This window comes from Triturus cristatus, chromosome 3_2, assembly GCF_964204655.1.
Source record: "Triturus cristatus chromosome 3_2, aTriCri1.1, whole genome shotgun sequence".
NCBI lineage: Eukaryota > Metazoa > Chordata > Amphibia > Caudata > Salamandridae > Triturus > Triturus cristatus.
The window spans coordinates 539,048,279-539,062,987 of NC_140584.1; the positions used below are offsets into that span (position 1 = coordinate 539,048,279).

The 14,709-nt window shown below is 43.0% G+C and overlaps 1 protein-coding gene across 1 annotated transcript in view; it reads left to right on the forward strand.

Moving 5' to 3' along the window:
* The window catches only part of LOC146857670 (solute carrier family 13 member 1-like), a 521,802-nt gene that overhangs the window by 438,582 nt on the left and 68,511 nt on the right, over positions 1 to 14,709 (forward strand). The window contains exon 15 of the mRNA XM_085648250.1: positions 1,794 to 1,931. Coding sequence (XP_085504376.1) covers positions 1,794 to 1,931 — 138 coding nt within the window. The remainder of the gene's footprint in view (positions 1 to 1,793; positions 1,932 to 14,709) is intronic.

Consider the following 14,709-nt stretch of genomic DNA (forward strand, 5'->3'; position numbering starts at 1 on the left):
ATGTGGCAGCTGTGTTCCTGCACATGCTCAGATGTCAACAACTAGAACTTCGAGTAGAACACAGTTCAAGGAGTGGGCGCCAAGGTGAGAGGACCCTACCATTCTATCACACTTCTAAGGAAGTGTAGAGCTCACAAAAAACACGTTATTACTATTCAGGTGAGGGTTTAACTAACGTGGATTATTCTGGCTTGTCGTTCTCTCCTAGCTTTCCCATTTTAGTTCCTGAAAGCTCTTCTTTTGTTGTGCTTAACAACCCCGGAAATTGAGTGGATGGGTTTACAAAAGAAAGGGTTTGTCACGGCAGCTCTCTATCGTTGTTGAAGCTTATAGGAATCATTCTATTTTGAAATTCTATTTAAGTCACTAGGGTTTGTTTAGGAAGTGATGTGAAGCGAAATATTTGGATCCCTTGTTTTGTGAGGGTTTGCATGTATATTCTTTTCTTAAGAATGGATTTTCACTGGATTTAAACACGAGAATCCAGGTAGCAGCGATGAAATAATTCAGAGAGAATTAAGGCAGTATTAAAGATTGCAAACCTTTTGTTTTATATCTTGTTAAAGTGTTTGCTCATGCTTGTACTGGGGTTTGGCCACTAGCACCGATTGGGAATTTTTGGTTAGTTTGGAGGCTTTTAAAAGTCCGCCTTTTTAACTTTTGCAATCAATAGCCATTAAACATCTTTCTTGAATAACTGTCTTTTTGCAGCAATCACATTAGCTAAAACTTTCGGGGAATTAGAATCTCTTTATTGTCGGCATCCTTATCTTCGGATCTTTGATCTCATAGTTTTTAAGTCAGGTTGCGTTTGTACCCAAGGTGTCCTCTTCCTTTCATTTAAATCAAGAGATTTTACCTGATTTTTTCCTTAGCCAATAACTCAGAAGGAGAGTGATCTGCATTTTTAGATGTTAACAGTGCTTTATTGGCTTATATGGATATAGTTTCTTTCTGGCAGATGAAAGCTCTTTTTGCTAATTTTCGTCCAGCCAAGAAATTATACAAACCTTCCATTAAGTGCTCGGTCACTGAATAAAATCATTAATTGAGGCCATCTGCACTAAGAAATTAATTTCTTGACCCTTACAATTGCAAAGGAGATCTACTAGGAGATTGCTTGGTGGAAATCTGTTGGGCAATCACTTGGTCCACGCCTTTAACTTTTGTTAAGCATTACATATAGAGATCATTCTGAAGATGTTTCTGGATTGCAAGAAACTACAGACCCAGCAAGAGAGAGGGTGTCCTTAACATATACATTTTGGTTACAGCATTTGATTCCTGACAGTGCTTTTGTTAATCATCCTAGTGTATTACAGCTTTATTAGTCCTCACTTTGTAATGACCAGAACAGGGAAGGGACGAAGAGGTAATGCTTTAATTACTTACCGGTAATTGTATTACTCCAAATCTTTTTCCCTTTTCTGGTAATTACATTCTACCCTCCCTCCCAAACTAATTACATGGATGATTGGGATTGGAGGCAAGGTATGATATACAACTTATTACTGCAGCATGTGCTAAGATGACTGCTTTGTAGTACAATGATATTATGGCAGGTCTTTTGTTTCATATTTTCTTTCAGTAGGTAATTAAGCTTTTAACGCTTGGATGCTGTAGGCATAGCACCTCACTACATAATGACCTGAACAGGTAAGAAGGCTAAGAGTAATGGAATTACCGGTAAGAATTAAAGTATTCTACAACTATATTTTACATAAAGCTGATAAAAATGCACCTTCCTGGTTAGGTAAAAGGATTTCTAATTACGTATTTCTTAACTCTGACAGGCAGAAGGGATTGGAATAAATCCACTTCTTATCATCATTCCAGCAACAATAAGTGCCTCTTGCGCTTTCCTCTTACCTGTTGCCAACCCTCCCAATGCCATTGTCTTTTCATATGGCCATCTCACGGTACAAGACATGGTAAGTTGTGCTTCATTTGTCAATACCATTACCCTTGAAGGCATGGATAGAAATATTTTTGATGAAGATGACCATTTTCAGCTTTTTTTTCTGTTTTTTTCTTCCTCTTCCTAATGACTTTAAACCATTAGGCTATTCCATAATTGCAAATATTGTGTGCTGTGAATAACGTACTAACTCACTCTTAGACATTTTATCAGCTTTAAAAAGATGAAAGGCTGACGTAGCCAAGTCAAGTTCAAACCTATGACCTTTGTTTCATGCAATCTCTTTAAAAGTTTCATTGTCCCTGTAAGCTATCTTATCTTATTTACCCAATAAGTTGAATGGTGACCATGGTTGGGCTAACAGGTTTCATTTTACATTAGAGTGTACGTCTCGTGTTTTTTTCCTGATGAGAATAGCAAGCCCTAACACTGATCTCTTGTGGTGCCATCTGTTTGTGAATTGGGCCCATAGGATTTTATTCACAATCATACTTTTCCTTATGAAAATGCCTCTTTACCATCAGAGTGACAATTAGCATCTGAAAGCTGTTCACTTTAGAGACATCCTTATTCTTTATATTTAGTGTGTCTGTTATACACTCAACACTGTGGGCTTATAAGGCACACCAAGGGTTCAGTGAGACGATGCATAAAAATTCGTTTTTCTACATGCTCAAGACCTTTACTCCAGCATGTGTTGCTGCAGTGTTTTAAGCTGCAGTCAAGTATTCCACAGTGGTGTGCCTGGAGTCAGACAGTTCAGTTACACATGTGGGTGGTATAAATGTACACTGAAATTCACATATGACATTTAACTGCCACACCAGTTATGCTTGTCCTACACCTTATTAGAAATACAACTAAGCCAATTCTGCATAACTAATTTTACCTTATGTGTAAGGGCCAAAGAACAGTTTTACAGTGTCCAGAGTCTCAACTTTAGCAAAAATACATCCATAAAAAGGCAGACAATCTAGAGAGACCAAGCAGAAATTACAACTTTGCTACACACTATAGTATGCATTTTAATGCGTAGAGTGACAACAGAAAGAAGCAACCAATGTTCTAGTATCTCAAATAGGAAGTCACCTTTTCACCTTTGATACCAAGTACACATTTCAAGTGGTCCTAATCACTATCAGAATGAGTGGAGGTTTTACTGAAATAGTACGGAATAATGTGTCCTCTAGAATAATAGCTTTACCAGCTTTGGGTGAAAAAGATGTATTCCCATACAGTATACTGGCTTGAAAAATTATACTTCTGTTTTTGGCCTCAATATGTTGAAATGTGTTGAATTCTCGAATGCTGCAATGGCTGATGAGTTTACTGAAAGGTTGACATAGGAAAAAGGTTGAGACAGCAATTTCAGAATGTATCTGTCTGGTAGACTCATTTAGTGTTCACCATAAACCAAGCAGACATCATCAAGAGGTTGCCACTTAATTATTGTAACAAAAACATAAGGTTGAAAACAATTTAAAAAAAAAACATTTTTGCCAACATACCGTGGCTCATAAGTTCACTTTATACGATACAGTGATCTGCAGTACCACTGTATTTACAAGGCATTGATTTTAGGACCAACACTACACGCCTTGCTATCATTGACAGATGTCTGAACAGAATCAGCCTAGGTCCCCTCAGATTTTAGTCAATCCCCAAAGATACTGTCATTCAGCTCCTCCAAATCAAAACCACTCTCACCTTTATTGGCCACAAACTCGACTCCTGATTGAATCTCACCATCAACAATGCTAATATACATTTTGTAAATGCTTTTTTTGACTGGCTTATTTGAATAACAAGACAGATGCCAAGAACACCACAGCCAAGTTAGACACTGAACTACTGCAGGGTGATCTAATTCATTTTTCACTAAGAAATCTCCACCAGCACACTGTTAGATGATGACAAAAGTTCAAATCTCTTTTCCATACCTATAAGTGCCCAGATCTCACAGACAGCCCCTCAGTACCTCTGAAACAAGGTAATAACGTAAAAATGGATAGAGCTCTGTGCTTAGCACTCCATAATTCTTTTTTTTTGGGGGGGGTGGGGGAGGGGGGGGGTAATATTTTTATTTGGTTTTTGGACAGTCATAGCAAAAAAGAGCACCAACTTGTCCCCAACACATATAAGAAACCATGCGGAAGGGACTTTGCATCTCAGGTATCGCACAAATTGAGGACAACTTCTGGCTAGTAGTCAAAACAATAAGAACAATTGGACAAGCACAGTAAAGCATGATACCTGGGTTAAGAACTTTGAGGTGACAAGTCTTTAGGCGCTTCATCATACATAGCTAAATCATAATATCGAATCCAGTCACCCCAAATTGTGTGAAACCTACTGTGGAAGCCCTTAGTTTTTATATGTAACCCTTTTCGCCGCCATGTATAGATCCATTCCCCTTTTCCATTCTTCCAAGGTCGGTACCACTGAGGCCCACCAGTATTTGTCCAGATTCCTCCTAGCTATCACCGGGCTTAAAATACAGAATAGTAGTTTCGTTCGGGGGACATCTACATCAGTGGGTATGTCTAGGAGGTTGAATTTAGGATCATCAGGCAGTTGCTCCTATTACTTTACCTAGTACTAAAAGTACCTTGCACCAAAAGGAGTGTATGGGTGGATATGACCATAGTGTATGGAAAAAATCTCCCTGTGGCACCCTACACCTCAGGCAGTCCAGTGAGCCCACTCTTCCCATTCTGTGTAGATGTGCCCTGTCATAAAAAGTCCAATGTAGGACTTTGAACTGAATTAGTCTTAACCTGGACTTAATAGCTTTCTCTCTGGGGAACATTAGTGTCGCTTCCCAATCAAAATCTTTCCATTCCCCCATGTCATTGCCCCATGTAGTGCGCGGTTTTTGCAGGGTATCGGGCATATTGTTATTGTTAGTTTTATACATGGAAGACACTGCCTTCTCAGTTATATCGCCCAACAAGGGTCTACCTTCAAGAGGGGCTTATTCTGGGCGATCTGCCTCGTACCCTTCTCCCGTATGAGTAGTGATGAAAAGTTCTACTCTGAAACTGTGCTCTCTCCAGTGCATAAGTAGGGTGATTGCCGTCCACATGACTCCAGTCATTGACTGCAATCAAGTGGGGAGCCCTGTATTAGGCCATAACATCAGGAAGGATTTTGCTTCCACTATATGCATTGCATTGCACTGCAGTGTCCATAGAGATATACGAGGATGTGCCTTATCCCAGAGCAGTCTTCTAAGCTTTTCGTCAATTGTGACGAATACATCATCAGGGACTGTGTAGTAAGTGTTCTGCAGTGGGTACAGTAATTTCGGACGGGCAACCATTTTAAACATGGCAACCCTTCCCAGATCATTACAAGCAGTGACTTCCAACGCTCCGCCACTATACGGAAATCTGCCAGTATTGTCCTCACATTATGGGCTATGCATAGTATTGGATCTAATGTGGCATAGATTCCCAAATACGGAAAGCACTCCCGGTTTACTCGCTGCCTCCCAGGGAGATCTACTGGATCGAGGTGACCACCAACAAGGAAGAGGACTGACCTATTCAAGTTTGGTATATCCGAGTGGCCCCCATAGTCCCCAAAGACTCTCGACTCCTCGGGTTGGGTAAAATGTAAGAGTATATCATCAACATTCAATGATATTTTTTCCTCAGTGATCGGGTATCCACTTTTCTTGAAGCTGGGGATGCGGGGTGGTCCATGTACAATACAAGCCAGAGATCCCAATGTGAGGGCAAGGAGGAGTGGGACAAGGGGCATCCCTGACTGCTCCCTTTCTGAACTGGGAAATCTGCTGACTCGCACTGTCGCGACTGGTCCCCAGACAGCCCCACCCAGTTCAGGAACTATGGTCAGAAGCCAAGCCGTCACAAAGTTTGCATCATAAAATGCCAATGAACTGCATCAAAGGCCTTTTTGGCGTCTATGGAAACGAACACATGGGGATCAAGGCGGAAATTGACATCTGCCATCCATTTGTGAAGTCAGCAAAGATTACCTCTGGTAGAAAACTTAGGTATGAAGCCAGACTGATCCATATGAACCAGGGGTGACATGACACTTAGAAGTAAGTTTCTATATTAAGCAAGGAGATCAGGCAGTACGACCCACAGTTGGCAGGTAGCTTTCCAGCTTATGTATCACCACTATCGTATCTGTGTGCAAGTCTGGGAGGAGGATTCCCCTCTCGGTGGGCCAAATATGATTTAAGCAAATTGGGAGCCAAAACATCCACTTGTTTCTGAAAATATTATGCCGGGAAACCATTGGGTTCTGAAGTTTTGCCAGAGTTGACCTTCGCTTCAGCGCTCTGTACTTCAGCAAGGGAAATCTCTGTTTCCTGAGCCATGAGGTCCTCAGTAGGAAGTGTCGGTAGGTCCACCGCAGATAAATATTCTCCAATGCGGGAGTGGTCCACCAAGGGGCGGCTTTATAGAGGGTCTCATAATATTTTGCAAATGCATCTGCTATCTCTCTGTCTGTTGTTGCAAGTGTCCCCCCATTCCCTCTATCTGATGCACTCATCAGGTTTTTATTTCGCAGCGACCCAACCATGCCAACAACTTTCCGGCCTTATCACTGGCATCGTATAGATGATGCTGCATGGCCAAAAGTTCAGTACGTGCTTCATTAGTTGCCAGTTCTTTGTATTCGGTTCGTAAGGACTCAAGTTTTTTCAGGGTCAGAGGATTTGGTGAGGACACAATCCTGGCTTCTGCCCATCGCAGTCGCAATTTGAGATCTTCCAGAGAGATCCAGAGCGCTGGAGTGGTCTGACAGCCCCTGAGCAAGGTAATCTGTCCGTTGGATCATCCCCACTTCCCCCACTCGCACACGGATCTATCTACATCAGGGGACATCACATCATTGAAGACCCCCCCCTGATGTGTAGGGAAGACTTAATTGTCAACAGAATCTAAGCGACTTTGTCTGTTGTAGGTTGTTGCAGTCATGGGCGGGGGGGGGGCGCATAGACGCAGATAATAGTAGCAACCCTACAACTCCCGAGGCCCTGAACAGCCATATACTTCCCACTGGGGTCTATCCATGACCTTTGAAGTTGAAAAGGAGGGGGCTTTTGGACTAGAATGCCACTCCCCTGGATCCCAACATGAATCCTGCATGTGCTGGCACAGTATAGGCTCCACTGGCCAGGAATTGCAATGGGTCCCCCTCAGATGGGTCTCTTGCAGGAGGACCACATCTGGGTTCAGGCACCTATTACAAGCTGTGACAAGTCACCTTTTAATGTTATTGCCCAACCCATTGACATTTCATGTTAAAATTGAACATCCCCTGGGGGCTGAGTCAGTGGTATGGATCATGTTATCTCAGTTGAATATCTGATGTACTCAAATCTGCAGCAGGAACCAGCCCACATATACATTGATCCCTCTCACTTAGCAAACCAACAGTAAACAAAACAGAACGGAACAATTTCAACAAAAAACTTCGACCCCTGTTCCCTCTTCCTACCCCATGTCCCCGCACGCACTCTCACTCAGCATTTCTCAAGGTAACTACATCGCATGACCAAGCCTGAGAGGTCTGTAGTCCACCCCACATCAAACACGCACCCTAGAACCTTAAATAACAAATAACCAACCGAAAAGTCGCTCACACACTAGTATTTAACCAATATCACTCAATGAAAAGGAAAGCTCCAGTCCAACCTGGGTCCGATTCCTTGACATCTTGTCCCACATGATTTTGATTTGATTCACTTACTCGAACACCCACTCAACATAGGCCAATCACCCACTGAAAATAGGAAAAGAAAGAGAGCAAACTGGGGTAGGGGGAGAGAAGTAATAGAAACCTCTCTCACAGGCCCTTATCCGAATCCCCCGTCAAACAACCAGGGGACCCCAGAAAAGAGCTTGACCCCCCCAATGTTAAAATTCTGTGTCCCTATTGACCCCTCTAGTCGGATCGATAGTCTCCAGTTCAGTTTTCTCTGTCAGTGCTGCCAGTGAGACACACCTCCTCACTCCTTCGGACAGCAGCTGAGTTGCAAAGCCCTCCCGACTGAGACCACCTCGGGTCAGAGTCAGAAGAGTGTTCTCTAGGCGGTTTCTATCTCAAATGTGTTTCCCATGACCTATCCTGATGACCTATCCTGACCTTTCCCTGCGCGGGCACAGCGCTTGCTTTTCAAAGACCAGAGTTTGGATTGTGCACCCGCTCTCTCCCCTGGTTTATTTGGCATGGGGTCTTGATTTGGCTGGGGTGGGAATGTCTTTCTTACATCCATCTCAAGCCTCCCTCTGTATTTTGAAAAAATGCGGTTTATCTTGGAAAATCACCTTTAGCTTGGCGGTAAAAGAAGCATATACTGAATATGCATAGTTCGAAGTTTCACTTTGACTGCATCAAAGGTATGCCTCTGCTTCTGTACCTCACAAGAGTAACCCGGAAAAAACATAATCATGGAGGAGTCATATTTGATCATTCAGAGTTGACACATTTCTTGACACACTACTTTAAGAATCACATCACAATCATAGTAGCAGGGGCATCCAGTGGTGGCCTAGCTGCCAATGCCCTGTGAGCATGTTCGATCATGATACAGGTTGAGAAATTAGTTGCTGTAGAGATAGCGCAGAGTCAAGTCCCCAGGAACGCTGGAATATTAGATTCTTCAATTCTGTCAGGGAAACACACAAATCTAAGATTATGGCGGCATGTGCGATTTTCCACATCATTCACACTACAAAGTCAGTCTTTAGTAAGTGCCTTCATAGCAGTCAGGTCTTTGCTCTGGGAATGTGTTGTTATATTCTTCCTATTCATTAATTTGATATGTATGTACTTTCATTAAATGCTATGGAATATTTCTGCTTCCTAGCAACCTGTCCTCTCTGATGCTGTTCTGGAATGGAGGCAGCACAGAGAGAGAGCAGTTGCTGTGGAGAGTGGCTGGTGTTTCCAGGGGTCGTTCCTGTGATCTTATTAAACTCTATAAATCATCACATGTGTGTCTGGCCTCTTCAAAACTGGCGACGAGGAGGGGATGCCCTTGAAAAGAGGCTGCCAGCTGTGGAGGATAACCCTGTAATTATCGCTGGAAGAAGGACAATTGTGGATGGAAAACGACCCCTGAAAGGTCTTTTAAAAGCCGTATTTCTGGCACTAGAGAACTGCTGAGTGCCCATCTGGCAACTAGAATCAGGTACAATCTTCTGTGTTGATTTTGCTTCATGAATTAAAACTTCATGGTTTACCTGCGTTTGTAACTGCCAGAAGCGCCGCGAGCTTGGTGTTCCGCAGTTGTGGACACTTGAATGTGCTCTGAGGGTTCTTCTCGACGCGGTATGAGGACGCGCTGTCATCGCCATCTTGAAGTCAGGCAGACGTCCTGACGTGTTCTGCATCACCACGCTGCATGAGGAAGTAACGTGCCGCCATTTTGGGCGTATTACACGCCGGTGACACGCTCACCAGAAATCTGCGGGCCCATCCAGTGTTCAAAGAGCGAGCAAAGTACTGGATGTTCTAGCACGAGTGTTAAACCCGCGTTTTTTAAAAATTTTAAGCGAGTTTCAGCATTGATTGCGCTTTGGCATCGGTGACACGCACACCTTTCACAGTGTGTTGGAGATTCTTTCCTGTTCTATTTTGAAGACATTGGTGACACACACACCCTTCATTATCTTAGGTGAAGCATTCAAGTAACTTTGTTTCAAGAGTACTGTACCTCATTTATTTTATATTGCCTCAACTTTCAACATTGTTTTGTTTTCAGTCTTCATTTCACACAGTGCTGTGGACTGTGCCATTGATTTATTGCGACACACTATTTCACTTGGTTACCAGAATTTCTACCAGCGTGTGGAAGATCCTACCTTGTTTTGTATCAAATGTACTATATTTGGATTTATATAAAACGTCAGACATTGGCACTGTAATAACATTATCTTATACACTTTTGCGACAAGTTATAATTTACTGGGAATTTTTTTTTTGTCATTTGTTAAACAGGAGATATTTCTCATTTCAATTATGACAACGCAAGTCATTCCTGCGCCACCCTATTTTTACAGAGTCCAGGTCAACCTTGTATGGCATGGGAACACTGGAAAGATACATTCGAAACATACTTAGAGGCCATAGGTGGAGATGTATATGTGTCAAAAAGGAAATTAGCGATTCTTAAACAGTTTTTAGGATTAGAGGGCAGGAATGTTTTAAAAACCTTACCCATGGTGGAGGCTATTAGTGTTGAGGTAAATACTGAAGGCGATGCTGGGGGGGACAGTAGTATAGATGTGTATGGAATTGCTCTGGAGGCCTTGGAAGAAAATTTTGAAAAGAAAGTGAGTGTTGTGGTAGAAAGACATAACTTTTTTCACGCACACAATCACCAGGAGAAACTATTGAACAATATGTGGCTAATTTAAGGATATAGCTGTTACTTGTAAATTTAATGACATGAGAGATTAAATAATTAGAGATCAACTAAATAGGGGCCGATTCCCATCCGGGTCGGAAGGGCACCGAACGCGATCCGGCCGGAAAAACTACGAGCGGTACGCGTGTTTTCCGGCCGACTCGTACAGCTGTACGAGCGAGCCAGTACGATGTGATCTACATGAAATTCACTGACCGAGTCGTTTCCGAGTCCGAACCGCTCCATACGTCTCGGTCGTAAGCTAACCGTGGCGTGCAATGGATGCGATTCACGCCCGAGCCAGTACGATGCACGCGTCGGACAGCCTGTGCGAGCCGGAGTGTCCGGCTCGCAAAAGCTCCCGGAGTCTGACTTCGGGGGTCCACGTCGGACCCCCCGACACCCGCAGCCGTACGACTCGCACACAGGGGGAGACCTATGGGTCTCCCCAACACAGGCATGTACGGTGCGGATGGCACCGACGTGTACCCACTCTAGGGGGCGCACTTGTTCGAGACGTACCCATTCAGTCAATGGGAGCGCATTTACGCGTCATACAACTGGCTCCCATTGACTTCTATGGGAGTCCGACCGAACCGAGTCCGTCAGCATACGTGCACATCGTACTCACTCGGTCGGACTGTAGAGGTTCAGCTTGGTCGGAAAACACTCCGGATCGGACTCGGTCGGAGTGCTTTCCGACCCGGATCGGAATCGGTCCCTTAATAGAATGTCAAATCTTAAAATCCAAGAAAAATTGCTTGGCATGAAAGATCCTTCTTTAGAAAAAACCTTATCTGCGGCTAAAAGAATGGAGAATACCTCCAGATATGTAAAGGAACTTAGCACAGTTTCTAAAAACGTTAGTCAAGATGAAACTGTTCACAGCATTAAGAAAGTCGGTAAAAAAGTTGATGATAAGGTAACATCTGATAAGAAACCAGAAGGTGCAAAATTCAAGCCTAAGTCCTGTTTTAGATGTGGCAGTCCAAGACACACTGCAGATGCTAATCACTGTCCTGCTGTCAAAAGTAGATGTTAGAAATGTAGAAGCAGGGATGTGGAATTCCTATAGCCCAACGCCCAGGACATATTGTTTGGGGTCAAGGGCAACAAGTTTTAATGTGCATTTTGTCCTTGGGACAAGCAGGCCCAACCCCCAGCAGCACAAACCCTTCAGCTGCCAGTTTGCAGTACCCCATTAAGGATCAGGGAAGGGCACTGCAGGCAGTTAAGTTAATATTTGTGTGCATATGTTAATGCTGTTCAAACTTGTATTTACGGTTCATTAATTAACAGCCTTTATTATTAGGGTGAGTGCTCTCAGTAAATGTAAGTTCTGACTGCACTACTGACAGTGGTTCCAGTATAAAAATGTGTAGAAATGGTTTCAAAGTTTAGCAGTATGAGGCTATGCATAATGCTCCCAGAATGCTCTCTGATTAGATGCAAATATTTGCAGAAGCTTGAAAGCAAGATTAATGATTCTTTGCTTTCAATATAAAATGTTACTAAAAAATGGAAGTAGGAAACATTTTGTTTTGCTAAACTACTGTAAAATTGCAGGTACCATTTCTTTGCAGCATCATTTAGTAAAATGTGTTGATGCATGCTAGTATTTCCCCAAAATATTCATATTAGAAAATCAGTGTAACCAGTTTCAATAAGATTTTGGGAAACATAAAAATAAACAAGCATTGGCAAAGCCAATAGGTCTGAAATGGTGGTCAGCTTTTTAGTTTTGGCAATGCGTGACTTGTTTTGGCATGGTTTTTGTAAAACCTTATTGATGTGAGAGCTGGTGGACCCTCACCATTATAACAAACATTGGCTAAAGTAAAAACTGTTTTTGGTCTCAAAAAAGCACACACTGCCACATTAGTTACTGGCACTGAACAAAACTAATTTGTGTGCTGATATGCTCCTTGTGAAAGAGCAGAATGCTGTGACTCACCGTGAAGCCAGCCAATACAGAGAGAGAGAGAGAGAATTTTAATAAACACAAAAGTTCATGTTAACGCCAGACCAAATTAGGGGCCCAATTATTAAAGAAAGTCTCAAAAGTGTACCCTTGGTATATGTCCTTCAGGGGCGGCTGGTGAGGTTTGTCAGTGGGAGGGGCGAGCATGCAGGAAAATAGGAGGCATGGATCTCATGCAGGGAAGTGAAGGGATGCAAAGTAGCAAGAACAGAGCTAGTGCCCTTGCTTGTACGTCTGTCTCATCCAGACTTGCGTCTCTCTTTTTCCGTATGTCTCACTGTCCCTGCTACTTACTCTTTGTACCTGTTGCTGCTCAGTACCTCTCTGCTGCACCTTGCACCGGTCCTGACCTCTCATTACCCCGTACCTGTGGCCGTTTACATATCTTTTCCTGCTGAAAATCTGAGCAATATAGACATTATGCACGGATTGTTCTCGTCCCGAATTTGAATTCAGCACTGAAAGTGAAGTAGCCAGAGATATATTACACAACGCCAAGAGGCCGTGCACGTGCACCAATGCCCTTCACACATACTGCCGGACTTTTAACGCTATCAGAATTGTGTGACTTATCCGCAGAAATCTCGCAGCTGCTGTGCCCTCGAGAACTTTATAATATGTAATAGGAAGCCCTAGGTAGAAATGTGATTTTTTTAAAGGGGGAGGCTTGGAGCATAAAAGCTTACCTCGTGTTACAGCCATCGCGCAGTTTATGTTTAGGAGACACAAACTGTACACCACACCATATTTACAGGGTTTTGCTTCTATATTCGTATATATGCAAATAAGGCCCCATCCGTCATATATATCACGATCTTCATAACATGATTTTATCTCAAATGTTGTACTTACCGGATCGCCAGTTGGGTTCACAGCAAGTCCGTCCTGATCAAACACAGCCAACGGGAATGCAGCACACCTGATGCCTGCATGCCGATTATGCCGGAATCAGAGCTGCTCAGCCAACTCTTCCCCAGCCCACGCTCCCAGCTTCCATTATCCAACCAGGAGGCCTAAAAGTACTGCAAAGGCAATGGGTGCTCCAATTGTTGCCACCCACTACTCTCTCACTCACCCATTAGCCCTGCCCCTTACCATTCATTTAAATAGCGCGCTAATATCGCCTGGGCGACAGTATGTGCGCCCTATTGAAAACCAACCATTTTCTGCTTTTTCTGGCCACTCCCTTCATGCGCACATCACTTCTAGATTGTGCATCGAGGGCGAGCAATAGTCCTCGCCCCGGCCAGCACATGCGCAGGAGGTCTCTGACGTGACCTTCTCCTTTCCTAAAAAAAAAAACTGAATTTGTATTCACACGAAGCAGTGAGCACTTCATTTGAATCAAATGAAGTGCTCACTGCATTGTGTTGAATACAAATTCCATTTTTTTTTCTAGGAATGGAGCTGCTACATTGTGTACACATCTCCTCCCCTTCGGATCCTAGTCCCGAAGCTAGTGGGGCAAAGCCCCTTTCGCCCCTTAACACCAGCTGCCACTGATGTTCTTGCATTAAGGGCAGCAATATGGCTTTTGTGAATTCACACGAATTTACAGCAGTAGGGCAAGAGATAATACTCCTAGAAAATATTTGTGAACTGCGTTTTAGCATGAGCAAATATGCATGTGTAGATTTGCTCATGCGAAAACCTGAGTGTTTGCAAGTTTATTTTCCCTCCAGCCATTTTTTTTCCCCAACTCTGGAAGAAAGATTACTTTTTCCATTGTCAGGAGTAAATTTCCAACATTTCTCAGTATTGGAAAAGATTAGAGAGGAGTTGTTATAAACCCTTAAAACATGCAAGTTAGTAGGTTTGCACAGACTCAGAAGGACATTCCAACCCTAGAACTATTGTTTACCACTACCTTCAGTCCCAGTATGTAGACCTGCGGAAACGTAGCAACATGAAGGGATTGCTAGTATTCAAACACTACTATGGTATGAGCCCTGGCATAATCAGAGAGGCTATATAAGAGCTCTTATATAATGAGATTGTGCCATGTTGTGCAGCGACAAATTATGGCAGTAAAGGGACAAGTGGATTTTGTTACAGGACAAGTAGATTTATGAAGCAACCTGCCCCATGGACAAGTAGATATTTTAATAAATTCCACACCCCTGTAGAAGATTTGGACATTTTGCAAGGTTATGTAAAAGTACTGAATCTTTTATTTCTCCTAAGTCAGTTAATATGGTAAAGCAGATTGAACCATCTCAAAACGAAGAAGTGCCCTGTGACGGTGATGACGACAATAACGATGTTGATGTGATGGTGATAGAAACTAATCAAGTGCTTAAATGTGAAGGGGGGAAGCGCGACAGTTATCGCTCTCCCAAATGCATAATTAAAATCAATGGTAAGGAGGTAAAAGTCTGGGCGGATTCCTGTTCCCTGTTCACCATCATTGACAAA